General features: G+C 41.1%; 1 protein-coding gene and 1 pseudogene across 1 annotated transcript; both read right to left on the reverse strand.

Moving 5' to 3' along the window:
- Positions 1–2,045: 2,045 nt before the first annotated feature.
- LOC114583418 (vomeronasal type-2 receptor 26-like) lies at positions 2,046–11,204 on the reverse strand (annotated as a pseudogene).
- A 3,166-nt stretch (positions 11,205–14,370) lies between these two features.
- LOC114583417 (vomeronasal type-2 receptor 26-like) lies at positions 14,371–20,359 on the reverse strand. The gene is made up of 5 exons (XM_077918048.1): positions 20,069–20,359; positions 18,155–18,547; positions 17,233–17,451; positions 15,705–15,726; positions 14,371–15,272 (listed from the first exon to the last, which is right to left on the reverse strand). Exons 1-5 carry the CDS (start codon positions 20,357–20,359, stop codon positions 14,371–14,373), a joined length of 1,827 nt encoding a protein of 608 aa, XP_077774174.1.
- Positions 20,360–25,748: the final 5,389 nt, after the last annotated feature.

The following is a 25,748-nucleotide window of genomic DNA, read 5'->3' on the forward strand; positions in this document are numbered from 1 at the left end:
CATTCATGGCTACTAAACCAGGATCCAGGATGAGGAAATGGATTGGTAAACGCTTGGCTTATTCCGTAGTCATCTCCTCCTCCAGTACTCAAGTAGGGATTTGTATTCTGTGGTTGGGAACCTTTCCACCATTCCCAGATGTGGACACACCCTCAGGGACTGAAGAAATTGTATTGCTATGTAACGAAGGCTCAAGCATCATGTTTTATTGTGTCTTGGGCTACATGGGCTTCCTAGCCATTGTCAGCTTCACTGTAGCTTTCCTAGCCAGGAAGTTACCTGACAGTTTTAATGAAGCCAAGTTCATCACTTTCAGTATGTTGGTATTTTGCAGTGTTTGGCTCTCTTTTGTTCCAAGTTACCTGAGCACAAGAGGAAAATACATGGTGGCTGTGGAGATTTTCTCCATCTTGGCTTCCAGTGCAGGGTTACTAGGATGTATCTTTTTCCCTAAATGCTACATTATTGTTTTTAGGCCTGAGCTTAACAACAAAGAACAGCTAATGCAGAGAAATAAATGAATAATAAATTTGTTTTTTATTTCCTTGCACAGCAAAACATAAAATAGCTACAGGAAAACTGGTACTATGTGAAATAATGAAAGTATTACAGCATTTATTATTATTGTGTGGTGGTTTTGAGATCAATATTTTTTATTTTAATTTAAGTTCTATTTCTTTGTGGAAGCCAGCCTGAAGCTCTTTCATCTTTTAAGTAAAATTAGAGGCTACTCTGACATATTCATTTTAATATATCTATTTGGTTTTTAAATGGAATCTTTGTATGATTTAATACTTCATTGCTTGAGTATAAAGAGAGGGCTCAATGCAACAATGCTTTTGTTGTATTGTATCCATAGACTTGTATATATGAAATGGGATCAAGTCAGTTTTCAGTTTTTGGTACAAATCTTTTTTTATAATGTGCCAGAAAACACACATTTTGTTTATACTTCTGAAGAATGGGTAGATCCCAACTCAGCCCTGTAAGGTAAAGGTACCCCTGCCCGCACGGGCCAGTCTTGCCAGACTCTAGGGTTGTGCGCCCATCTCACTCAAGAGGCCGGGGGCCAGCGCTGTCCGCAGACACTTCCGGGTCACGTGGCCAGCGTGACAAGCTGCATCTGGCGAGCCAGCGCAGCACACGGAACGCCGTTTACCTTCCCACTAGTAAGCGGTCCCTATTTATCTACTTGCACCCGGGGGTGCTTTCGAACTGCTAGGTTGGCAGGCGCTGGGACCGAGCAACGGGAGTGCAGCGGGGATTCGAACCGGCGACCTTTCGATCGGCAAGTCCTAGGCACAATGAATGGAAGGTCCTTCCATGTCTTCTATATTACAAATCAAGCCAATATTACATCAAAACTATCTGAGATCTTAATTATGCTGAAACTTGTTGTTCGAGAAATATATTTCCTAAAAATATTAGCAACAACAAAATCAAAACATTGTGATTTATATAAAGAGTGAGAACAATACATAATGCAACATTATTTAAAAATTAATCAAGAAGACAAAGCTTTAAAGACATCAAAATTTCAAAATAGCACATTACATTGATATATTTTAATATAACATGTTCTTCATATTTGGATTAAGAAAAATGCTATCTGCTACCGTTATTAATGTACTTTATTCTCCCTCCCCTTCTCAACATCTTGATCAGTCATTAAGAGTTAAGTTAAGTTTAGATCCCTAGTTCCTCCTTAAATTTCAGGTTTTTGAGATTAACATTTCTCTTTCTCTGACTCTCCTGGTCAGAATACCCTTGAATATGAATTAAATAATATAAAATAAATAGGTTTGAGAACACCACAAGCAAAATTGCTGAAATAATTTAGTTCTTCCCAGTTGATTGTATCACACCTCTTTTATGATCCTGCATAGGATTCCAAGAGTCAGGTAGGTAGCTGTGCAGTAGATATATATATATATATATATATATATATATATATATATATATATATATGTCCAGTAGCACCTTAGAGACCAACTAAGTTTGTTCTTGGTATGAGCTTCCGTGTGCATGCAGTGCTCTGTAATTTATCACTTTCTTCGTATTAGTTGTTCTCTAGTGTTCAACTCAGGCCTCATAAGAATAATGTAACATTTGGGGGAAAAGATGCAATTCAGCAGTCCAGCACTGGAGGTCAAGATGGAGAAGATCTCAACAGCTACCATGTATTTTCCTCTTGTGCTCAAATAAGTTGGAACAAAGGTCAGCCAAACACTGCAAAAGACCAACATGCTGAAGGTGATGAACTTGGCTTCATTGAAAGTGTCGGGCAACTTCCTGGCTAGGAACGCCACACTGAAGCAGACAATGGCCAGGAAACCCATGTAACTCAAAACACAATAAAACATGATGGTTGATCCTTCGTTACAGAGCACAACTATTTCATCAGTCAATGAGCTCATGTCCAAATCTGGAAATGGAGAAGAAGTTGCAAGCCATAAAACACAGATGCCCAATTAAATATTGGAGCAAAAGAGGACAATGGAATAAGACAATCCTTTCCCTAACCATTTTCTCATCCTGGATCCTGGTTTGGTGGCCATGAATGCTGAAACCACAGAAGTTGTTTTGGCCAAGATGCAAGAGAGGGACACAGTTAAGATGATGCCAAAAGCAGTTTGTCGGAGAAGACAAGTTACCTTGTTAGGTTTTCCAATGAACATGAAGGAGCAGAGGAAGCAGAAGAGGAGGGAGATGAGGAGAATGTAGGTGAGGCTTCTGTTGTTGGCTTTGACTATGGCTGTGTCCCGGTGCTTAATGAAGATGCCCAGCACCAGAACTGTGATCAGAGAGGGAATTAGTGCCAAGAAAGTTAAAACAATGCCCAAAGTGTCATCAAAAGCTAGGAAGTTTTGTGTCTTAAGAATGCATTGATCCTTCCCTTTGCTTGGATATTGATCTCCTGGACAGGTGACACAAGTTTCCAAGCCTGAAAAACAAGAAGAAGCAGGTAGGACTATTTAAAAGCATGAATAATGGTTGTAACAAAGTGGAACCATATAAACCTTTGAATTTGTCTGATAGTATTATTTCAAACAGTGATGACAGAGATCAAACCTTGAATTTTCTATAAGAATATGTGGGTTGTAGTGGATTTGATATCCCGCTTTATCACTACCCTAAGGAGTCTCAAAGTGGCTAACATTCTCCTTTCCCTTCCTTCCCCACAACAAACACTCTGTGAGGTGAGTGAGGCTGAGAGACTTCAGAGAAGTGTGACTAGCCCAAGGTCACCCAGCAGCTGCATGTGGAGGAGCAGGGAAGCGAACCCGGTTCACCAGATTATGAGTCCACTGCTCTTAACCACTGCAACACACTTAAACACCTTTGCAGTGTGTGATAATTACAACTGTAACCATATTTAGTGAAGAAAGAGATACAGTATATAAAATGGATGCAACTTCTTCTCTTCCCCTCCTCTTGCCATGTTCTGAAAGGAGAGACTGCCACCTCTTTCCTCTCCTGATCTCACCATTTCTCTAACTTTCAAGCTCAACTTTGATTTTTCCTAAATATGCAGCTCTGCATTTATTCCACATGTATGATCCGTACAAAGAACGTTGTTTTAAAAAAGAAAGGGAATGTGGCCTACCCTCCTCATTTGAGAACATCCCGTCAGGACATGGAGCACAGTCATAGCAACAAAACTTCTCTCCCTCCTTCTTTTTCTTCCCGTATCCAGGTTGGCACATTTCGTTACACAAGCAAAGGGGTGGCACCTATCAAAAAGTATAGAAACTTTTTCTAAATGAAGAAAAGACTTGAGGAATTCATCTGCATCCGACTGGTAAACAGCGATCTAGAGTCCAAGACTCTAAAATACTGTTCATCTAGATATGGCTGCTAACCTGTAAATCATGGAAAGCATCAGTTTGAGCAGGCTTCCTCAACCTCGGCCCTCCCGATGTTTTGAGACTACAATTCCCATCACCCCAGACCACTGGTCCTGCTAGCTAGGGCTCATGGAAGTTGTAGGCCAAAAACATCTGGAGGGCCGAGGTTGAGGAAGCCTGAGTTTGAGAGTGTGGCTGCACTCAGTGTTTGCTTGCTCAGATCATTGCTGGATTCTGAGCAATAAGACCTCTTCAGCAGGCCTTGGAAGAAGCCAAAGAGTGTTTAGGGCCTAGCAAGTGGCTGAAGATCATTGGGGAGCACAATTTTTCTTAGCCTTTGAAGTGGCTGAAGAACTCATCTGGCATGTAGACCATCTAGGTGCAGGGCTACTGGCAGGAGTGGGTTTTCTGCATTTCCTTCCCTTCCAGTCACTGTGGTGCCATTGAAAAATCACTTTTAAGTGCTGAGCTGGTCACAAACAGCACTTTTAAGTGCCAACCTTCAGTGGGGACATTTTGTTTTGTCTTCTTATTTATTTATTTTTAAATTTCCTGTTATTTTAAAACGCTACTTTTCACTTCTAGTGAATTGCAAATTTATTTATGTGTTAAATGAAGTGAAGTAATGATTCCTTTCTTTTCCTTACATCCCTCTTTATTGGATGTTGTGATTTGGGAGACGGTGCAGTTATTTTCTCACCTGAGTGAAGCCTTTGTGCCATTTGATTTTTTCCTCCTTAATGGTGAGCTCTTTGTCAGGAGGAGCCTGAGGATCCAGCTTCCCCACTTTGACCCTGACGTAGGACATATTTGGGAATGTGACCAGGTTCATAATATCAAAGCCAGCTTCTATTTCTCCATGTTCATTAAAAGTAATTTCTTCTCCAGCACTGTTGTTGAATGAAATTATACGAAGGGATGAGTGGAGCTAGATGGAAAGAGAGAGAGAATAAAGCAAACTAAAAAGTACTAAGATTCTTCAATAGCTTGTATTTAAATGATTTTTCTCCAGGGAAGAACCATTGCAATTTACAATGGACATCACCTGTCATTTGGTAGCTTACATGTGAAGAGAGTGGCCCATCGTGGTGAAAACACAAAGGTTCTGCAAAAAGACCTCCCAAATTGATCAGGGAGGGGGTGGGATTAAAGCTGTTGTTTATTATCAGTCTTTGGCAAGTAAGGGAAGGAATTTGAGAACATGTACAAGGCCAGCGAGATTTATTGGTCAAGGGCACACTGGCAAGCGCATATGAAATCACAATGCAGGTCATGACACCTGTTAGTGAGGAAACATTACCACTAAGAGTTCCACAATCCCATTTTAATTTTGTCAGTCATAAGTATTGCGGAGAATGCTTAGGTCACTTCCAGACTGTCAGTATTTTGTGGAAGAGATTAATGCCCATACTGCAAGCCACACTGGCCTGGGGATACTGGGGCAAGATGGCACTGAGGTAGGAAGTGCTTATCAGAACTCTGCATATTCTCTTTCAATTACATGACTGGGGTTTGCTTTTCTGGCTTCTCTCCCCCCCCCCCCCCGCTCTTTTTCTCTTTTTAAAATTCCTCCTATCGAAGGGAACGTTGTTTTATGTGTTCGGGCAACCCCAGGAATTTGCAACCTAGAACATTGTGAAGCTAGCGTCGTAAATTAGTTTTAACGAAGTCTAACAGCCTTGCAGCCACCACCCTGGTTTCCTGTTAACTATATCTCCACATTTTAAAAACTTCTTTTGAAGACTTTTAACCTTCAAAACCTTTTAATCTCTTAAAATCCTTTTTAATTCCTTTGACCCCCTATATTTTAAACAAAATGAAAGAGAGGAAAATTGCTGTTGCTGAAGAGACTATGTTGAAATAACGCCCTGTTTGCGTTTGACTTTTAGCCTCCTCTCTATTACCTTCCTGCCCACAAAGTTGCTGTAGATCAATCTGGACTGGATGAGACTGTGGGCTACCAGAGGAACTTTTAAGTGTATAGTTGCAGAGCTGCAAACCCATGCGCCATGGGAATATGAAGAATATAGGGTGGGTTATGGGCCCAATTCAAGATGCTCATGTTGGTGTTTAAAGCTCCAAATGACTCAGGCCTCAAATACCTAAAAGCAGACCCCTTGACCTCCTCAATGTTTGTTGGACGCATCACAGGATCAGTGGCCAGCTCCTCCAGTGTGCTTGGCCTCCGCCTGGTGATGTTAAAATGCCTGTGTATGCTGCAGGTTGGGGTCCCTCAGTCTTGGGGGCAATCTGAAGCCTCTGCCTGAAAGACAGCCTACTTTGTAAAAACCCTCTTAGATGTTGTGATTGGTGGACACTGCCTTCTTGGTTGTTCCTCCACCCTCAGAAGCTCAAGGGTGGTGGCTGAGAGAGGACATTCTATGAGGCCGTCCCTCTTTATGCTCACATTTAACCCTTAAAATGTGTATTTTATGTATATGTAATTTCAAGTTTTCTTTACACTGTTTTTAATTTTTTTATTTTAAAATTAAAGATGTTTTTAGATTGCTGTCATCTGTACTGGATCTTAGGGTCAAGGGCAGCTATTAAATTCTAGAAGCAATAAGAATAGTAATATTTAACCAGGAATATATGTAAACACCAGGGACGCAGGTGGCGCTGTGGGTAAAAGCCTCAGCGCCTAGGGCTTGCCGATCGAAAGGTCGGCGGTTCGAATCCCTGCGGCGGGGTGCGCTCCCGCTGTTCGGTCCCAGCGCCTGCCAACCTAGCAGTTCGAAAGCACCCCCGGGTGCAAGTAGATAAATAGGGACCGCTTACAAGCGGGAAGGTAAACGGCGTTTCCGTGTGCGGCTCTGGCTCGCCAGAGCAGCGATGTCACGCTGGCCACGTGACCTGGAAGTGTCTCCAGACAGCGCTGGCCCCCGGCCTCTTGAGTGAGATGGACGCACAACCCTAGAGTCTGTCAAGACTGGCCCATACGGGCAGGGGTACCTTTACCTTTACCTTTATATGTAAACACCACACTGGGAAATCAGGAGGAATACTAATGGCCGTATCATCTTGCTGAAAACACATCAAAAGAAATGTCACTTAAGATATGGCATGGACAAATCTGCCAATTTCAGTTATCTAGGTTTCTTATATTTATAATCTTTAATTGAGTACATCACATTTCTGCAATACTCTGATATTTAAAAAAATTAAAAATAGTGTAAAGTTCTCCTAACAATATTTTATATGCAATTTTGTGGAAGGCAGCAATTTTTGCAAGCATTTTCTCTTAACAAAATGATTTTTTTTGGTTTTTTAAAAATCTTTATACTAATATACACATTTTAATGCAATCTTCCTACTATTGCATAGATATTAAATATTGTTGGGTTGGAAAACAGCAACCCAAAATTTGGAGGAAATCAGATTTTAAAGCAGAAAGGGATTTCAAATGATAAAACCATTTGGATTTGCATATTCAAATTTGGATGAATTCTCAATCAAGTGGTCATCTAGAAGTAACAGGATAGAGTAAAGGCTTCAGTGAAAAGACTACATTTCCTAACAGCAAACATTACCTTCCAGGGCTCCAGATGATGAAGAGAGAATCTACCCACAGTCTCCTTTTTTCTCATGTTCATTCTAGCTGAGTATGTGATGTGCAAGGCATGTGCTAGAGCATGGACAGAATTATAGATACTGTAGCTGTGGCCAGCCATGCTCATTTCAAAAAATGATGAGGGAAGGCTTGTCAGCATCTCATCCCCACTACATGGCTTATCAGCAAGAAACACAGTGTGGTTTGAAAGAGAGCAACTGAATGCTTGTTCCCAGAAATCATTGATAAAACCATCTTCACTTGCCCATGAAGGATTTACGATGGAAAGAAAATTGTTGAAGTTTTGCAACTCTGTTGTGTGAATTGTGAAGGAGATAGCACCATGGAATTTTTGTATATCGGGATCAAGCGCCCTGTGCAAAGTATGCAATGTGAAATCAATTTGGGCTGTCGTAATCCACACCTTTGTTGTGGATAATCTTTGTATTGAGGAAATATTCGTTGAATTATTTTGGCTGCTGCTAAACTGTTCTTCACCCATTCAAGGGCTTGATTTTCTCCATATACAATAACAGCCTTGGCTTTGTTCTTCAGGAAAGGTGGTTCAACTATTCGTACGTCAGCAAGCATTTTCAGCATGTCATCAGAGAAATGCACATTTTTTACGCTTCTTTCTGTGAACACTGAACAGATTCCATTCTGGAAAAGCATTGGTTCTATAGTTTGCAAAAAATATTCTCCACCCTCATCATCTGTTGCAATAAGACCTACCCATGTCCATTTGAAATACACAAGTAATTGGATAATTCCTTTACACTGGAGACGGTCATTGGGAACCATGCGGTAAAAGGAAGAGAATTTGAATTGATCATTGACTGATAATTCAAATGAGCCATAGGAAATCTAAAAGAAAATGGCAGACATTTTAGAGTGGCTTTAGGAGATGACTGTGATCTGAATTCATGTCTTTCCTTCCAATAAATCTCAAGGCAATTAACCATGTTACTATAAAATGAACTGAAAATAAAATTAGAAACAATGCAAAACACACACAGCAGCAGCAATAAAGAGTGATTTCAATCAGTACAAATAAGCAGCCATGTCAGAGACCTATTTTTCATTTTTAGTATCTTGCAACAAAAATGCATTATTTTCTCCCTCAAATTTCCAATACTGGGTACCTGTCATAGCTCAACAGAAAAGAGAAATAGTCTCACTGTAAGCGCTGCTCCTGTTTGAAGTGGGTTTCTGGGTATCTGACAATATACGGTATTTTGGAGCCAGTATCTATCTTAATAGCAGCTGGTGAGAACTGCATTTGTGAAGAGTGCTGTTGTGTGCAGAGTCTGTTTGCAGATTTCTCATTGGCATCTAGTTGGCCACGGTGAGAATAGACGTCTGGATGAGATTGGTGTTCGGCCTGAACTAGCAAGGGTCTTTGTATGTCGATATTGGGTATTTAAGGCAATCATTCTCAAGCAATCTTGTCCCAAGGTGTATGGGGCCTTATGTTTTAGTTCCAGAATTTTAAACCTGGCCCAGTAGGAGATTGGTATCACAGACATATGTCTCACAGACATAGAATCATAAGCTTGTGGTCGCTATCACTTTCTGTAGTAGTTACAGTCTCCAGACAAAATAAAAGTGCATTGCAGTAATTCACCATTGAGGATAGGAATGCATTAAAACATTTCCTGATACAGAAAGGTTCCTGCTGTCTTACTAGCTGAAGTTAGATGCACCCATATACATTTGTTTAATAAATAAAGAAACATCATTATTTGTCCATAATTTAATACTGTTACATGTTCTCATTTTACTATTCATTTCCTTATAGTACTCTGTCTCCATAGTGTTCTTACTATGACAATATTCCCTTCCTCTGAGACGCACATGAAGAATCAGACATCATTAAATTTCCCCGTGGATATTCATTTCTATCATCAGTGGAGAAATTCTCCTACACATAGAGCAAGCCCAAAACTTACATGGGTGTACGTTAAGGGGTTCATGCCTAAAGCCCAAATTGTGTATAGCCAAAACAAAGTTCAATGGGTGCATGTGAAATATGTGTAAATTGCCAGCTGACTGCATATCCAATACACACTGTTGGGACCAAGCCCCACCCAAACCCGTACAGCACTCAATGCCAATGCAGCTATTGTGTCCCACCATCCCACCCCAATACTGCTCAATATTCCTGAATCATCAGATTCTTCTTGGAAAGACAGTAGAAGTGTGCCTTATAAGGGAGATTTTGGGGGAAACCCATTGCTCCCCAAATCCTACCTGTGGAATCTTGTAAAGCTTCAAGATGTTTGCCATGCATAAAGAAGTATCAGAGCTCAGTCCCCCAATGACTCCTATTACATTTTCCTGGATGCCACATTTGTAGTTGGGGATGAAATGATGTGATTTAAAAAGCAGATCTAGAATGGTCCGATACGTCAACCTTGAATGGGAGTAGCTGTCATAGATGCGGAACCCAAGAGTGATATTGGGCAAGATCTTAGGATTATCGTTGATCTCATCAATTGCAAACACCAAGGCCAGGATGTGCTGGTAGAACTTGGTCACCACGCTGCAAATAAAGTGACTTGATATTTCATGAGAGAATTAAAGAGGACACCTGATCATTTTATATCAGTCTTTGACTGCTTAGATAAGGAAGAAGCACAATGAGGAAACTCAATTCTAATGGAAAGGAGGATAGTGTGTTGTGACTGCCTTTTGCTGGATTGTGATTTGAGATTGTTGGCAGTGTGTATGGGGCTTCTGGGCTGCCCAGACGACAATGAAAGCAATCTGTTTCAATCTTGCTTTCCAGAGCTTGGCACCCATCTTATGCCTTTGCTATATATTTTTTAATGCTTCCTGCATTGTACTCTCCCCTCCACCCCAGCTTCATGTTCAGGGCAACCCATTGGGTGCAGGCTATGAAATATGGTCATTGATCTCTGAATAGAGATTTGTACTCAGATCTCACCAGTCATAGTCTTCCATGCTAATTGATATACTTTGCTGGCTCTTGATTAACTGTTTAATTGACACACTAACGTTACTCAGAAATTATCTGACAAGAAAATAATGCTAAATTGATATTCCACTCGGTGTATCTATTGACTTTTAGAAAATGTAAAGATGGAGGATTTAACCAATTTATAAAATCAATAATACTGCACAGTAGTAGAAACAGGGAGGTTTATCCAGCAGCATGGAAACCCAAAACAGAAAAATACCTTGGACAGAGCAAAAGTTACCTCAGCCACTCTCAGCGGCTTCCAACAAATAAAAACACAATTTGTTTGGACAGAGAAAAGGTTTCTGTTCTCATCCTGAAGCAAAGTACTTAACCTGAAGCACTATTTCTGGGTTAGCGGAGTCTGTAACCTGAAGCGTATGTAACCTGAGGTACCACTGTATATCAAGAAGGGCTTTATACCTCCAAACTGTTTTAACAAAATGACTCTCCTGACTAAAAAACCCCCTCTACATTTTCAAAGTTAAGAGTGTTACTGCTACTTTGCCCAAGTATTTTTCAATTCATCTTACAAACATACAGAATTGTTATAACTAAATTTAAGAACGTTGTGCAGAGATAGAATTTCTTACAAGGGGAGTTTAATTGACTCCTGAGAAGGATGCATGTTGAACAAAAAGCTGGGAAATACATAATCGATATGAGATACTATCCCACCGAGGGCAAGATCACCAGGGTCGTGCCACGCATGTGGAACATGTACAGAATCAGTTGTGGAGCACTTAACACAGTCCACATTGCAAACCATGTTTGGGAGCAGCAGCAACATGTTGATGAGAAAGCTCCCTCTACTTCTGGTCTCCATGGTGCACCTTTTTCTCATCCCAATTGCATGAAGCCTGATTGGATGAAACGTGGTGTCAGAAGTGGCTCTCAGGCTGTTCCATATGTTCCTCTCTGAGGTCTGTATGGGGCCATCTGGCCTGGCTGATTTCTCAGGCATTTGTGAACTGTATATTCTGCTGGGAAACACCTGTGCATTTGAACTATATGGCTTAGGAGGCAGCTGATGCTGTCTCCTGAAGGAAATAATTCTCTGCTTTGTCTTTGACCACAACAGCATTACAGAAGCATTCATTGAATGGGAACTGAGAGCTACCCTTTGATGTTTGATAATGAAAGAGCAAAACTCGTCAAAAGGACAGAGCCCACCTTTCTTCCCTCCCTAATCTTAGATGACTAAAGAACACTGGGGCACATATTATTTCAGACTTGCTTCTTGATTCCCCCTGCTCCCAACAGCCTCCTGAAGGTGAATTGATAACAGTTATTCTGATAATTATAGGGAAGGCAAACATTTCTACAATTATATCCTCTGAACAGCCTCTGAAAAAGCTTCTGAAAATTAATTGCTGCCCAAACCATGTTTCTTCACTAATTATGTATTTTCCTTTTCTGCTGAATTAAGTTTGAACAAAGGAGAGTCAAACAATGCAAAAGACAAGTATGCCCAAGTTGATATACTTGGTGTCATTAAAAAGCTCTGGCAACTTCCTGGTTGGGAAGGCCACAGTGAAGCTAAAATATAACCCTAAAATAGAACAAAACATAGTGAATGACCCTTCATTATATTACAGTACAACTTATTAAGTCACTGAGTATGTTGCCAGACCTGGGAGTAGAATGAGAGTTTGCCCTAACTGAAATTTTATAGCAGAAAGGAAGAACGGAATAAGCAGTTTTCCCTTGAAGGTTTAATATATTGAGTTGAAAGTGGCATTGCATAGCCTTTAGTGTAATTCGCCCACTCCTGTGGAATACTCTTGCAATAGTGATTCAGAGGGACCAAACTTCAAAATGTTTGTTAAATACTTTTCTCTGTTGCCAGGTTTATGCAGACAGTTAAGAAAATATATGTTGTTTGGTAATTTGTTTTATTTTTTGTGTTGTTCTTGAATTTTATTAGAATTGTTCTAAGCCACATTTATTTTTTTAATTAAAATGTGGTAGACAAAACATTTAATAAATAAATAAACATATAAAAATATTGGGATGTTCAATGCAAGTCTCACAAAATATCAAATTATTGCCCATGGGGAATTGTCAGTTTCCACTCATTCATTTAATTAATTATTATATGTAAGCAGCATGATGGGCTTGGTACATATCACATATTCAGTTAAACTTTGAAGACAAGATTCTTAACCAATCCTCTAAAATTAATAAATCGTTACACGAACCTCAAAGATCACACCCAGAAAATTACTTAAGTGCACTGGACAACCCTAAACATCATTGGGCATTTTCCAGATTCCATTTTAATTTTCTCCCTTCAGCACTATTACAGGGCAAATGTCACGACATCTAATCGGAACAGAGATTATACCCATGCAGCTCTGTTGAGATTGAATCTATCAGGCATGTTCTTCTACACTGATTGTTGTATTGTGATACCCAAAGAGAGCTAATCCAGCCACTACTAAGGAAATTAAAAACTAGGCTACATTATGAGGAAAAGATCGATTCAATATCTGCCTCATCTACATAACAATGTGTAAGATTTTTCTTTCTTCAGCAACACTCTGTGTACATCATCTGAGGCCCTTCTTCATGTGCTTCCTTCATGTGAAGTCCTCCAAATCCCCACAACATTTTTTAGTGGCGTTCGAATCATAGCGCCATATTTCAACTCCATATAGAGCATTTGAGTAAGCACTTTGCTACTAAAAATACCTTGAAGGCAGGTTCAAACAGCTGCCCTATCTGATTTTAATAGAACTTCAACAATGCCTCCATATTACACTTCCAAGAGAGGGGCTCATTAATGCATTCACCCAGGTACGTAAATAAGTAAGTTTGTTCTATAGCCTGCTGATCCAAGCGGCAACTATACTAAGATTGCCATATTTCAAAAAGATAAAATCCAGACACAAAGGTTGTAGCACTTTTTTGGGCAAAGTTTTTTGGGAGCCCAAGATTGTTGAGCTTTTTTAAAAATCTACAAAGGGTTGCCATAAATCTGGTAAAGATAAAGGCAAAGGACCCCTGGATAGTTAAGCAACTATGGGGTGCAGCACTCATCTCATTTTCAGGCCGAGGAAGCTGGTGTTTGTCCACAGACAGCTTTCCGGGTCATGTGGCCAGCATTTCTAAACTGCTTCTTGAGCAATGGAACAGCATGACAGAAGCTGAATAAATGAAACTTTATTTGCACCAGCTATCGTTCACAGCAACAAAAGAACATTGGGGTGTACACAGAAAAAAATAAAAAGTCACTTATATAAAACACAGTTTAAGGTCCTGAATCAGCAATCAAATAGTGGACCTTATTCTGATTGCCCCAGCAATGACGGAAGCTGTTTACCTTCCCACCACAGCGGTACCTATTTATCTACTTGCACTGGTATGCTTTCAAACTGCTAGGTTAGCAGGAGCTGGGACAGAGCAACAGGAACTCACCCTGCCACGGGAATTTGAATGGCTGACCTTCTGATCGGCAAGCCCAAGAGGCTCAGTGGTTTAGACCACAGCACCACCCACGTCCTAGGACTCTGTATGCCAAAAATCGCAATCTTGGTCTTAGAGTAATTTATAGATAGACTTTCCTGTTTACAGTATGTGATGAACACCTCCAAGAGACCTAATTGGAAATGAGGGAGGAGCAATAAATCATCAGGATATATCGATATTGAGGTCTTTTTGCTCCTAATTACATGAGAAGGGGAGCTTGCATTGCCTAGATATGACACAAAATCATTAATATAAAAGTTAAAAAGAGTGGGAACCAGAATGCAATCTTTAAGGCATTTTAAAAGCATCATTAATACAACAATTTAAACCTAATCCGAGCCTTATTTCTTTGTTGCAGTATAGTTCTTGGATCAATAGCAGAAGTCTGCAGTCAATGTTGGCAATTTGAAATTTCTCCCACAGTCTATTTCAATTAAAACAAAGAGCAAGCTTTTCACAGAACAAAACATTAAATTGGTGCAATTTATTCTTACATAGGATGCAACAAAATATTCTCTCATTTATATCTTTTTTCGTATCAGATGTCCTTTATTGTTCAACTCAGGCCTCACCACAATAATGTAGCATTTTGGAAAAAATATACAACTCAGTAACCCAGCACTGGAAGTCAAGATGGAGAAGATCTCCACAGCTACCATGTATTTCCCTTGTGTGCTCAAGTAAGTTGGAATAAAGGAGAGCCAAACACTGCAAAACACCAACATACTGAAGGTGATGAATTTGGCTTCATTAAAACTGTCAGGTAATTTTCTGGCTAGGAAGGCTACAGTGAAGCTGACAATAGCCAGGAAACCCATGTAGCTTAAGACACAGCAGAACATGGTGACTGACCCTTCATTACATAAGAGTACAATTTGGTCAAGCATTGTGTGTGAATCTAAATCCGGAAATGGAGGGGAAGTTGCCAACCAAAGAGCACAAATCCCTACTTGAATATGGGAGCAGGATAGAATTATGGAAAAAGCCAATTGTTTCCCTATCCATTTCCGCATCCTAGATCCTGGTTTGGTGGCCATGAATGCTAAAACCACAGATACCGTTTTGGCCAAGATGCTGGAGATGGACACACAGAATATTATACCAAAAGCAGTTTGTCGGAGAAGGCAAGTCACCTCATTAGGCTTTCCAATGAACATCAAGGTGCAGAGAAAACAGAAGAGGAGGGAGATGAGGAGAATGTAGGTGAGGCTTCTGTTGTTAGCTTTGACTATGGCTGTGTCCCGGTGCTTAATGAAGATTCCCAGCACCAGAACTGTGATCAGAGATAACAAAAGTGCAAAGAAAGTTGAAAGAATGGCTAAAGTGTCATCAAATGCCAAGAAGTTTGGAATCTTAGGAATGCATTGATCCTGGCCTTTGTTTGGATATTGGTCTTCTGGACAACTGACACAAGTTTCTTCATCTGAAAAGGAATGTAAGGCATTGTTCGTTGTTCAAGCTTTAGAACTGCCTTCAAGAAGCCCACCTTGTGTTTTTGCCCATGACATGTTTAAAATTCTTCTGCCCAACGTGCATCAAACAGAAATGTCATGTATCACATCTGGATTGAAATTTGGTTTTCTCCTGATGTTCAAAAAAGTTTTTCTTAAAATAAGAAGTTCTGTTCAGTGAAATGAGACAACCATTCTAGCTGTATTTCAAAATCTTAGGAGTCAACAAAGGTGTTAGTCATTTTGACCTCTGTCCAAATCAAAACTGCTGATAGCTTTGTGTTATTTCAGTCTGCCATCTCCTGGTGTTTTATTTCTGGGGCATTATATAATTCATGGGCATCCAGTCTGACTTTCAGAGCTCTAATATTGCAGTTATCTGGGAACTTGGCACTAGGCATTACTCATTCTTCTAAAAACATTGTCCTTAAAATAATTTAAAGCAATTATAAGTAAACAGCCAATGGAAAGGTATCTATATAAAAATGAGGACTATGCTTAATTTGATAATTATAAAAAAAACACAAAACATTTTGTGAATGTTAAAAAATATGCACAAAGTAAAAGCCAACAGCGTTATAAAAGGGCTCCTCACTTTTTACTTCAACAAATACAGATACAGTGGTATCTCTGGTTACAAACTTAATTCGTTCCGGCGGTCCATTCTTAACATGAAACCGCTCTTAACCTGAGGTGTGCTTTGCTAATGGGGCCTCTTGCTGCCACTGTGCCGACTTCCGCTCGCATCCCGGGGCAAAGTTCACTACCAGGAGCATCTACTTCCGGGTTAGTGGAGCTCGCTGCCCGAAGTGTTTATAAGGGGGATGGTACGTAACCCGAGGTTCCACTGTAGTTTGGTGTACTATAACATTGCATGTCTTACCCTTCTCATTTGAGACCATCCCAGCTGGACATGGAGCACAAGAATAGCAGCACCCTCCTCTCTCTTCTTCCCATAACCATGATGGCACTTGTCATTACATACTGATAGGGGTGGCACCTGCCCAAATATATAGGGATGGTTTAGGGTTAAATAAGGTTTGTGGAATTAATCTTTCATTATCTTATATCAGATTATCTACCAGCAAACAGGAGGGCAAGTGATGCAGAAGGTAAAATCTGTAAGTACAGTGGGACACATTAAGTGGTAGGAATCTCTGCTCTACTAAGATTCCTGCGTTGCAGGGTGTTGGACTAGATGACCTCAGGTTCCCTTCCAACTCTACAATTTTATGATCCTATGATTATATGAAATTATCTTAATTAATAGCCAACTGGAACATAGGGGTTTTCAAAGCTTTTCTGAAGGGCAGCACAGGTGAAATGCACATTCCTTGGAATGTAGTTCCATAAAGTAGGGGCCATCACCGATAAGGTCCTTTCTCTAGTGACTGATTATTTAGCTAATTTCAATGGTAGGCCAGAAAACAGAACCTCCAGATCTGAATTCAAAACATAGACCTGCACATGTAGATAAAGGTAGTCCTTAAAATGATGCTTTCTCTTCAATGACATTCTCATTAAAACCACTTGTGTTATTTGTCATCACAATATGGTACTCCTTCCAGGGAGCACTCAGGGCTGATTTCCTGAAGAATGGATGCGTTTGATCTTCTTGCAGTCCATGAGACTCTCAAGAGTCTCCTCCAGTACCATAATTCAAAAGCATCAATTCTTCGGCGGTCAGCCTTCTTTATGGTCCAGCTCCCACTTCCATACATCACTACTGGGAAAACCATGGCTTTAACTATACGGTCATCACAATATAGTATTCCAATAAATTTCAGCTGTAATTATTTATTTTGTAATGCATTCATTCATTCCTCCCCCCCTTATATCCCTCGTGCTCCCATTTTGTGTTTTCTTCCTTTTTATTGCCCTTCCACTTTGAGTGGTGATCACCAGCATTGACGCACACAGTTAATTCCCTACCTGAGTCAAGCCTCTGTGCCATTCAATTCTGTCATTATCAATGGTGAGGTCTTTCCCAAGAGGATCAAGCCTCCCTACTTTAACTCTGATGTAAGATTTATTTTGGAATGTGACCAAGTTTGTAATATCAAATCCGGATGCTAATTCTCCATGTTCGTCCAGTGTGATTGCATCTCCAACACTGTTGTTGAATGAGATTCTCTGCAGGAATGAGTGGAGCTAGGTTGAAAGAGAAGGACAATGAGAAGGTCAGTGTATGTCAAGGAAGGGAAGGAGTTTCAGAAAATGAAGAAAACAAGAGCTTGACATTAATGTTTTGTAGAGACTTTGTCACATAAGGAATATCTGTTAGTCAAATAATAGATACTGGGTACAGGCCACTGTCCTGCACTCAGAAAATGACAATTAAATGAGGAAACATTACCTGCCAGGGCTCCACATTTTGAGGAGACAATATGTCGCTGGCCTCCATTCTATTGTGTTTTGATCTGGTTGATTTCATGATATTTAAGGCATGTGCCAAAGCATACACAGCGTTATAGATGCTGTAGCTGTGGCCGGTCATGCTCATTTCAAAATAAGTTGCAGGAAGGCTCTCCAGCATCTCCTCTCCAGTACATCTGCCATGGATTAATGCAGACATAATGGAGTTTGACCATGAACAACCGAATGCTTTTTCCCAGAAATATTTGATAAAGCCATCTTCATCAGACCAAGAAGGATTTACATTCTGAAGAAATTCTTGGAAGTCTTGAATTTCCTTTGAATGAATTGTGAAGGAGATGGCACCATGGAACATTTGTCTATCCATATTAGTAATTGTCTGATAGCTATATAATGTGAAATCAATTTGGGCTGTTGTAATCCACACTTTTGCTGTAGAAAGCATCTTCTTATTTTGAGGAAACAGTATTTGACTTACCTTGATTCCCCCTATAATCCCTCCCAACCATGTAATAGTTCCACTTTCTCCATATATAACAATTGCATTGGCGTTGCTCAGCATGAAAGTTGGAAAAATACCCTTTATGTAAGTAAACATTTCTTCTATGTTATCAGAGAAGCGCACATGTGTTTGAGCTCTTTCTATGAATGCTGAACATATTCCATTGTGCAAAAGCATAGGCTCCATGGTCTGCAAGAATTGTTCCCCACCTTCATTATCTATCACATACAGCCCGACCCATTTCCATTTGAAGTGTAGAAGTAACTGGACAATTCCCCTGTACTGGAGGGCTTCACTGGGGACCATGCGGTAAAAGGAATGGAACTTGTTTGGATCATTCATTGCTGGTTCAAATGAGCCATATGAAATCTTTAAGAACAACAGCAACAGATATATTAGGGTCGGAACAGGAGCTAATTATTGGATAAAATGGCAGATGGGATTGCCAAATTTCCCAACCCTCTGGATTCCTGCCCCACTTAAAAATAAATAAATTTGCCAAGCATATGTAGCTGAATGCACACAAGTTAAATATGCATAAATTGTGGGTCTGCTGTACTGTTTAACACCCCCCCCCCAATTTTGGTAAGCATCATGGTACAACCTTAAAGTATAGATCCCTAAGTGACTTTCACACACTCCAACTGAAGACTAACAAATGTATGCTGGCTGAAGTTTTCATGTACTACAGTCTACTTCATAAGATACATGAAATGTTTTTTTAAATGCCGTATGTATCTGAGAGAGAGAGAGTTGGAAGCAGGAATTGTAACAGGCTGGTCAAAAGATTGTTTGCACTAACCGCCTGGTAAACTCTTTGATATAAAGAATAATTTTAATGAGCACCCAACATTTAGAAAACTGTTATAATTTATAATGCCTGTTTTTGGAAGTTAGCCTCTTTAAGTTCAACATGACTCACTCTCAAGAAAACGTGTATGTGACTGCAGCTGTTTTGTATTGGTTCATGGAGCGTGGCCTTGTCTTTGAGACGGGATGGGACTTGCAATATCCAGTGATTGCCCATTACATGCAATCATGTGTGTACAGTGGTACCTCGGGTTAAAAACTTAATTTGTTCTGGAGGTCCGTTCTTAACCTGAAGCCAATGGGGCCTCCTCCTGCTGCTGCACTGCCAGAGCATGATTTCTGTTCGCATCCTGAAGCAAAGTTTTTAACCTGAGGTACTATTTCTGGGTTAGCGGAGTCTGTAACCTGAAGCATCTGTAACCTGAGGTACCACTGTATGTGTGTGTGTGTGTAGAGGGGCAGAGAGAGTGGGGGTGGCAGCAGTGGCGTAGCGTGGGGGGTGCAGGGGGGGTGCAGGGGGGGCCGGCCGCACCGGGCACAACATCTGGGGTTAGGGCAAATCCACAGGTTAGGGGGCGCAAATCCATGGGTTAGGGGGCGCAAATCCACGGGTTAGGGGGCACAAATTACTTGCCTTGCCCTGGGTGCTGACAACCCACGCTACGCCACTGGGTGGCAGTGGACTGGCAGATAAGGCAGTCTCTTTAACCTAAAGAGAAAATCTCTCTAATAGACTGACTGAGTGAAAAATCAGTAATTATACAAGTGGGGGTCTTGAGGGTTTGTGGTTCTGGGATTTTTGTGAAGATGCTGTTGTAATTGCCAAAAGCTGATAACCCATCTCCTTCTATCACATTTGAAGCAATTCGCCTCTAAATGAATTAAACAAAATTCTTTTACACCCCCACCCATTTCATGCACATTATTTGATAGACCCAAAGGCAATTCCACATATTTCAGTTAATTTTACTTTTCGCCATTATGCTTTATGATTCATGGAAACACTGCTGGAAAGAATGGAAAAAGGAATTGTGGGGGCGATGAGAGGAAAGCCTGATCGTAACAATCTTCAGATCCTACCTGCGGAATCTTGTAAAGACTCAAGATGTCTGCCATGCATGAAGAGGTGTCAGAACTAAGTCCCCCAATTACTCCTATTACATTTTCCTGAATGCCACATTTGTAGTTAGGGAAAAACTGACGTGATTTAAAGAGTAGGTCCAGAGTGGTGCGGTAAGTCTTCCTTGAATCAGTATAGCTGTCATAGATGTGGAAGCCAAGGGTGACATTGGGCAAGATCCATGGATTTTCATTGATCTCATCAATGGCAAAAACCAGAGCAAGGATGTGCTGGTAGAACTTGGTCACCATGCTGCAAATAAAGTGACTTACTATTTCATGGCAGAATCATACAGTGAACAGTACTGGTCCTTTCTAGACCAGAGAGATTCAGCAGTCTATTAAGGAGAGGGCACAGCCAGCAAGGTTAGTCATTAGCCAAACCCTTTAGGAAAGAAAGAAAATGCGCTGTGATAACCTTTCACTGCATTGTTCCTTTAGACTTGTACACCAGGTAAGGGCTTACCCATACTTACTTTTTGCCTAGCTCTTTCCAGGCATAGATCCACATGTTCCCCATGTCCAATAATTTTTTTATTTTTTTTTGCCCCAGAGCTTCCCCCATGAACACCCACTTTTTAGTGCTAAATTGGAGAAAAGGTTGATTCAGGGTATGCTCTGGAGCAAAATACTATGATGACGATGACGACAACTAATGGTACTTGGACATGGAGCTTTAAAGCAGGCATAGGCAAACTTGACCCTCCAGATGTTTTAGGACTACAACTCCCATCATCCCTAGCTAACAGGACCAGTTGTCAAGGATGATGGGAGTTGTAGTCCCAAAACATCTGGAGGGGCAAATTTGCCTAAGCCTGCTTTAAAGTTTGGTCCATGCCTAGAAAGAGTGGAGGAAGGTTGTAAATGTTTGGATCTGACTTCAGCTCTCATATTTTTAAATGTGTCAGAACACATACATTATGGAGACACGGATTCAGAATTGATAAAATATTTTCTGGAACTGCATTTCAGTTTTGGTGGTTTTGTCCAGTTTGTTCTTCATTACTTAAACAGTTTCAGTTATGCATAACGACTGTTGCTGAAACACTTTGATAATTTTGGGATGCCATTTATTGTCTCATCAATTGATGGAGCATAGTTTAAAAAAGAACAACAACACACACAGAATAAATTGGCACAATTCTATTATCGATACGAATTGTCCATAACTTGATCTGCTCTAGAATGCTTTAATCTAAGCATTTCTGTTCCATAGTACAACCCTTAAAATGGAGATCACAACAAATAGTATCTGGAAAAATGTGCCATTTTCAAGTAGACTGCAGGAGTAGGGAATGTGTTCCCTTAAGGGTAATCTTTGGGTGGACTGGGGTATGGAGGGCCAGAGTCAAAATAATGCAGGATGCACCATTTCCTTCTGCCATCCTGTTTCCTCTCTCTACCACTCGCTTCCGTCCGTCCGTCCATCCCTCCCTGCCACTGCTTTCACCCACCTCCCTTTCTCCTATTTTTATGGTCAAGGGTAGAGCCAGCCCAATACATTTTGGCACCTGAGGCAAGCCAGGAAAGAAGGTGGGAGTGAAGAGCTACATTGGGAACAAGTGTGGGTAGAGACCAGCAGCACTTCCTATTCACCAAGAAGCTGTTTTGGTGGCAGCTTCAAGGGGGGATTGTGAAAGAGGTCGCAAATGCAGCCTCCAAGGAACATATCCCATCTGTCTCTACCATTGTGGCAGCAGCAGCAGAACTGAGCGATGCATCCCTTGGAGGGCAGATCTGCCGACCCTGTGGATCCTGCCACCTGAGGTGAACACCTCGCCTTGCCTCATGGGACGAAGGCCAGTGGTACAGCATCCACTTTGCATGCAGAAGGTCCCAGATTCAACCCTTGGCATTTCCAAGTTGGGATGGGAGTGCCCTTTGTCTGAAACCCTGGAGAGCCACTACCACTCATTGTATGCAGTGCAGAAAATACCGGGATAGATGGACCATTAGTCTGTCTCAGTATAAGACAACGTCATATGTTCCTCTTCCTTGTCATGTGCATGAAATTTGGCTTAGTGCTAAATGGGTCCACCCCTGAATTAGAGAACTATATAGGATAAATATGTTTGGATGGGTGAAAATATGGGCAGACACAGCACCTATGCTATAGCCAGGTAGAGAGCTATTCAATCATAGGACATTAATATTTCCACATATCCAATTGCCAGTCGAACCACAGCCCAATTGCAATTGATTGAGCACATCATTTTCTCATGTTTTCATATTTCTTTAAAAAGTTTACTTTCATTATTTTCCCCAAATTAAAGTAGTACTTAGTGATTCATACAAATATTTTTAAAAAAAAACACTAAAAGGGAAAAAAGTGTTTGCTTACACTGGGTACTTGATAAGGGCATGAGAAGGGTGTTGGTTGAAGAAAATGTTGGAGAGCACTGGGTTTGAGATGTGAGACAGGATCCCACCAATTAGGAGATCAGCCGAATGGTGCCACTCATGTGGAACATCTTCAGGATTATTTCTGGTGCACTTAATGGTGTGCACATAGCACACCATGTTTGGAAGTAGCAGTATCAGAAGCACCAACATCCTGATGACAAACTTCTCTCCACACAAGGAGACTCCTGGTTGAAAGATAGCTTGGGTGGCAGCAGAATCTGGGAATGTACTTCTCAAATGGACACGTTTCCAACTTATCATTAAACTCAACTGTTTAAAAGTGTATATTGAATTCTAATTGAAAACAGAATCTTGAATTTTCCTCTACACAGAGAGAGGGCAGAATGACAAAAATGACAGAGACCTACCTCTCCCCCCCCCCCCAACTTAGCTGTTAATGGAACAAGGGTTTTACTTATAACCATTTCAGATTTGCTTTTAGTATTTTGTTTTCTTATTCTATTTTGGAAATCTACTGGAGCTTTGAGCAGCTGAATTGATTATAGTGATTTTGATAATTATGTTGTTGTTTAGTCGTTTAGTCGTGTCCGACTCTTCGTGTCCCCATGGACCAGAGCATGCCAGGCACTTCTGTCTTCCACTATAATTGATTATAGAGGGGGAAATAACTTTTGTTATGTTTTTGGATGCCATTATAAATCAGTAGCAAAACTGCTGAAGCAAACATATTTGGCAGATCATAGAATCAACCATTTGGTAGCTACCTAAAAGGTCATCAACTCCATCTCCCCTGAAGATATGCAAAATGCACTGCTACAAAATGCATTGCTACAAAAGCTGGGTATCCATCTTCTGCTTAAAAAACTTGTAATGAAGGGGTGTCTACTACCACCAAAGGCCATCTGTCCATTATTAGACCACTCAAATTTTCAGGAAGAACTGCTTTCTGATGTAGTAGGACTTTCTAATTTGATCCATTCTACTGCTGCACAATGGCAGAAGTAAGAGCAGGGAAATTTAGGATGACCAACTGTCAGGGGTTCAGGGAGAGAGGCACAGATGAGGGAGGAGACTGACAGCGAGGGGGAAGAATCCCGGAACGAGGAGGAGGAGGATGACAATGACTTGAGGGTTTCCATGAGTCTTTCAAGTGAATCAGAGGATTCCCAAAAGGGGGCGCCCCTGGTCAGGCCAAGGGGAGCCACAGGGGGGACTTGTCAAGAGCAGGGGAGCAGCAGGGAAACCCCGAGTGGGAGTTGGAGATCGGGGCCGGCTTCCCCGCCGGAACGGAGTGAAGAGGGTGGAGTTCCCAGTGTGACAGACGAAGCAGAGCAGGAAGCAGAGAGGGGAAGGAGATCGGGGCAAGACGTCCTGCCGGAGGGGGCGGAGAGTAGTACAGAGAGTAGTGTAGCTGTCAAGAGGAAGGTCAGAGGTAGCGAACGCGCGCCAAGTTCAAATGTGGAGGCGCGCGGAAATGCGGAGAGCCCGGAGGAGGAGCCTGGTCCCAAAGCACGGAGGAGGGGGGAGCAGGGGTCTGGGGACTCAGCGTCAGGGGAAAGCAGGAGGGAAGGAACCCAGGGGGGCAGAAAGACCCTGCGGAAAAGGAAGGACAGGAAGAGGTGGACCAGCAGAAGCCTCTTAAACTGGTGTGGAGGCGGGACTGATTCAGAGGGGACTTCAGCGGTCTAAGCGTAACAGACGTGGGGCTGCGCGCCTCGGCTGTGGAACAAACAATGTACTTCAATAAAGACTTTTGTAAGTAAAGTGGACTTGGTGTTGGTCTCTTGTGAGCTGGGACCTGAGGCGGCCCTGAAACCAACAATGACTCCAATTTAATAATAAATGAGGAAATGGGAAAATGCTTTGGATAGAAATGTCAACAGTACAATTCATTTTCCCTCCTCTTATGATCAATATCAGCAACAGGACATTTTAGTGACGAACATACTCTAACATCTTTCCACACTATAAGTTGTTGTTTCTAATTAAAATGAATAATTTTCTTATATACCTTAGAAAGATAATAGCATTTTTCTTCTAATCCCATTTTCAGTGCTAGAGGCTTCTATGTACTTCAGCCCACACGACACCTCATGTTCTGTATTTCTTACTGTATTTGGGGAACAGTGAGAGGATCTCAGCACCATGCCAGGATCTAGAGAGCATGGGGAATTTCTTTATTTCTTTATAAAATTAAGTGTATATTAAGTGTATATCTCAATTTCAGAATAAATGTCAAAGTGGTTTACAGGTATTTATTATGATATAATAAAAAGCACACAAAAAATGAAAAAAGATTACCAGCCGACTATTTCAGAACAAACTCCCCCAAAGGGCCATACAATGCAATGCACACATCTCAAGAAACTAATGCAGTAAAGAAATGGTTTATGATTGTTCTAGAATTTTGAGACTCATGAGCTATCACCCTTCTCAGCTTGGAAGGTGATAACCCCACAAGATATTGTAATGTATTGACTGGCACATGGTGGCGGGGGGGGGGGGAGGTTTCTTCATATAGATGTTAAATAGCATGTGTAGACCACTGTAGAAGACCATGGGAGAAATGTCCTGATTCTGGGCAGTAGCGTCTTGATGCTAATCTCTGAAAATGGCCCAATATATAGGAGCAGAGCCTTTGCAATATGTTGTTCTCAGTCCCAATTTCATAGTGCTGACTGAGAGGAATAACATGGCCAATTGTATCAAAAGTCCTTGAGGCATCAAGGAGTGGGAGCATGTTACACACAAAACCATTGTCATCAGGACCCACCCAGCCACTCCCTGCAGCAAGATTTAATAAGACTAGATGAGCAAGAATCAAGAGGGCAGTTAGCTAGGGATGAGCCAATCCATCAACGCTGGGGGGTTTTCAGGGTCTTATTTTCCTAAACTTATGTCCTATTTCTCCATCTGTGGGTGGTGTTTTTTGTTGGTGGTGCAAAAACTCAGTCACATTTTAGGGCTCATTTTGCCTAAATGCACCATTTTAAATGGTTCTCTGTATTGTATTGTTTGGTCACATGTCCAAGCTGAACTGGTTTAGGATCTAGTCTAAGTCTCAGACTTCTGGAGAGGAAAGATGACCATCTAGTCACTGATTGCTGACACTCCTTTTCTAGGTTTCTCCAATTATAACAACCAAAACAACTTTAGACAGCTTGGTTGGGGAGGCTCCTGAACAACAGAATGTACCATATCTTGTCTGTTTGGCCCAAAACCAGATGTAGGCCCTAAAGTTCTGTTCAAAGAAAGCAGATTCCAAGGGATGGGAAGT

Source organism: Podarcis muralis, chromosome 13 (assembly GCF_964188315.1).
Source record: "Podarcis muralis chromosome 13, rPodMur119.hap1.1, whole genome shotgun sequence".
Taxonomy (NCBI): Eukaryota; Metazoa; Chordata; class Lepidosauria; order Squamata; family Lacertidae; genus Podarcis; species Podarcis muralis.

What these genes read in the sequence shown, in the direction of transcription:
- LOC114583417 (XM_077918048.1), bottom strand. Translation starts at nt 20,359, where the DNA reads ATGGTGACCAAGTTCTACCAGCACATCCTTGCTCTGGTTTTTGCCATT. An exon ending in GGCACAGAGGCTTGACTCAG is followed by an intron (nt 15,727 to 17,232) that starts GTAGGGAATTAA and finishes AATTATTTTAAG; the next exon opens with GACAATGTTTTTAGAAGAAT. An exon ending in CAATGTTTTTAGAAGAATGA is followed by an intron (nt 15,273 to 15,704) that starts GTAATGCCTAGT and finishes ATTCCTTTTCAG; the next exon opens with ATGAAGAAACTTGTGTCAGT.